This window comes from Carlito syrichta, unplaced genomic scaffold, assembly GCF_000164805.1.
Source record: "Carlito syrichta isolate Samal-C Ts95f unplaced genomic scaffold, Tarsius_syrichta-2.0.1 Scaffold123379, whole genome shotgun sequence".
Classification (NCBI taxonomy): Eukaryota; Metazoa; Chordata; class Mammalia; order Primates; family Tarsiidae; genus Carlito; species Carlito syrichta.
In genome coordinates, this window is record NW_007067475.1 from 29,252 (window position 1) to 31,455 (window position 2,204).

At 42.7% G+C, this 2,204-nt stretch overlaps 1 protein-coding gene across 1 annotated transcript in view; it reads left to right on the forward strand.

Moving 5' to 3' along the window:
* Window positions 1-2,204, forward strand: part of GABPB2 (GA binding protein transcription factor beta subunit 2) — a gene marked incomplete at its 5' end in the record, with an annotated part of 30,402 nt that overhangs the window by 27,014 nt on the left and 1,184 nt on the right. Inside the window, one exon of the mRNA XM_008048372.2 lies at window positions 1,950-2,080. Coding sequence (XP_008046563.1) covers window positions 1,950-2,080 — 131 coding nt within the window. The remainder of the gene's footprint in view (window positions 1-1,949; window positions 2,081-2,204) is intronic.

Genomic DNA, 2,204 nt, shown 5'->3' on the forward strand with positions numbered 1-2,204 from the left:
GAGCGGCCACTGCACTCCAGTCTGGGTGACAGTGAGACTCCAACTCAAAAAAAAAAGTTTATTGTGGAGACGAGATCTCACCAATTTTTTCAGGCTATTCTCAAACCCCTGGACTTAAGCAGTTCTCTTGCCTCCACCTTCCAAAGTGCAGGAATTACAGGTGTGAGCCACTGCACCTGGCTTTTTAATTTTATTTTAGTCATTCTAATAAGTGTGTAGTGTGTCAAGTGTGTGTTTTCTGTGTGTGTGGACCCATTTCTCACTTAACTATGAGAAGATCAATAACTAATTTAGGTACAAATAATGGCAAACTTCTTTCATTAGAGGTTTCTCAAAAGTATTCTATAGAGACTTCAGTCCTTCTAGCCAGGTGTGGTGGCTCATACCTGTAATTCCAATACTTTGGGAGGTCAAGGTGGGAGGATAACTAGAGGCCAGGAATTTAAGTCCAGCGTGGCAAAACAGCAAGACCCCATCTCTATATTAAATAAATAGATAAATAAATAAATAAATAAATGACTTCAGGCTTTCTTTTAACAGGTTATTCCTGCAGAACTGATAAGCTAATTGGCCATAGCTGCTGACCTAGAGCCAGACATCCTTATAATTTTATTTTATTTTTAGTTGGAGTCTCACTGTGTTGCCTGGGCTGTAGTGCAGTGGCATGCTCACAGCCACCGCAGCCTTGATCTGTTGGGCTCAGGCGATCCTTCCAAGTAGCTGGAACCACAGGTGTGTACCACCATACCCAGCTAATTTTTTAATTTATTGTAGAGACAAGTCTCAGCAAGTTGCCCAGGCTGGTCTCGAACCTGTGGGCTCAGGCAATCCTCTTGCCTCCACCTCCCAAACTGCTGGAATTACAGACATGAGCCACCGTGCTCAGCTTCCGACACCTTTTTATAAGAGCCTTGATGTGGGACTTAACCTGCGTGACTTCCTAACCTGAAGATTGCTGTCCTTCCTTTCTGAGCCACTCTGGTTTTTGGGTTTGTTTGTTTGTTTTTAAACTATATGAGAGTACTAATCTGTCATCTGAGCCATTCTTAGTGCCTCTTTAATTCTTTATTTTTCTCTCTGCAGGACCACCTGTTGATTCAAAAACCCAAAGAGATGGCGCAATTTTTCTTTTTTGAAAAATTTGCCCATGGCACATCTTTCTACCATGAATCTTTCTTCTTCTTTCTTCTCTTTTCCTCACTAATAAACTGTTTGAAAATTTTTTAAAAATACCAAAGAGATACAAACAATAAATATCAGAGAATATATTTTAATTTTTTGTTTTTGACTTTTTTCCTTTTTTTTTGGGACAGGGTCTTGCTAAGTTTCCCAAGCTGGTCTTGAACTCCTGAGGTCAAGCGGTCCTGCCGCCTCAGCCTCCTGAGTAGCTGGGACTACATGTACATACCACTATGCCCAGCCTAGAGTATATCTGAATTTGTTTTTTTTGTTGTTGTTTTTTTGAGTTGGAGTCTCACTCTGTCGCCCAGACTGGAGTACAGTGGCTGCTCCCGGCCACCGCACCCTCAACCTGCTGGGCTCCGGTGATCCTTCCGCCTCAGCCTTCCGAGTAGCTGGAACTGCGTTGGTGGTATAGTGGTGAGCATAGCTGCCTTCCAAGTAGCTGGAACTACAGGCGCGCGCTACCATGCCTGGCCAATTTTTGATTTATTGTAGAGCTCCCATAGTGGGAGGGTACCTGAAAGAGTTGCCCTGCTTGCTTTTATTTAGAAAACAAACTCAGGACCGGGCTTGGTGGCTCAGCCCGGCCCTGAGTTTGTTTTCTAAATAAAAGCAAGCAGGGCAACCCCTTCAGGTACCCTCCCACTATGGGAGCTTTTCTGTCTTCTCAATAAATCCTGCTTTCTAAAAAAATTTTAAAAAAGCAAGCAAAACCTCTTTGTTTTACTGTGTATTCATCACCCCAATTGGTGTTTTTTGGCTTGTAGTTCTAACTGTACCTGCTGGTCAGGTTGCAGAGGAGACTGTAATTGACGAGGAAGAAGAAGAAACGGTGAAGTTGCCACTGACAAAGAAACCAAGGATAGAAGAGATGACAAAGAGTGTGGAGGAAAACAAGGTAATGTTTTTAGCAATGATGGAGAGAAGAGAAAGGAAAGAATTGAAAGCCATACTATTAATGCCCAAATCCTTTTTTTTTTTTTGAGTTGGAGTCTCACTCTGTCACCCAGACTGGAGTGCAG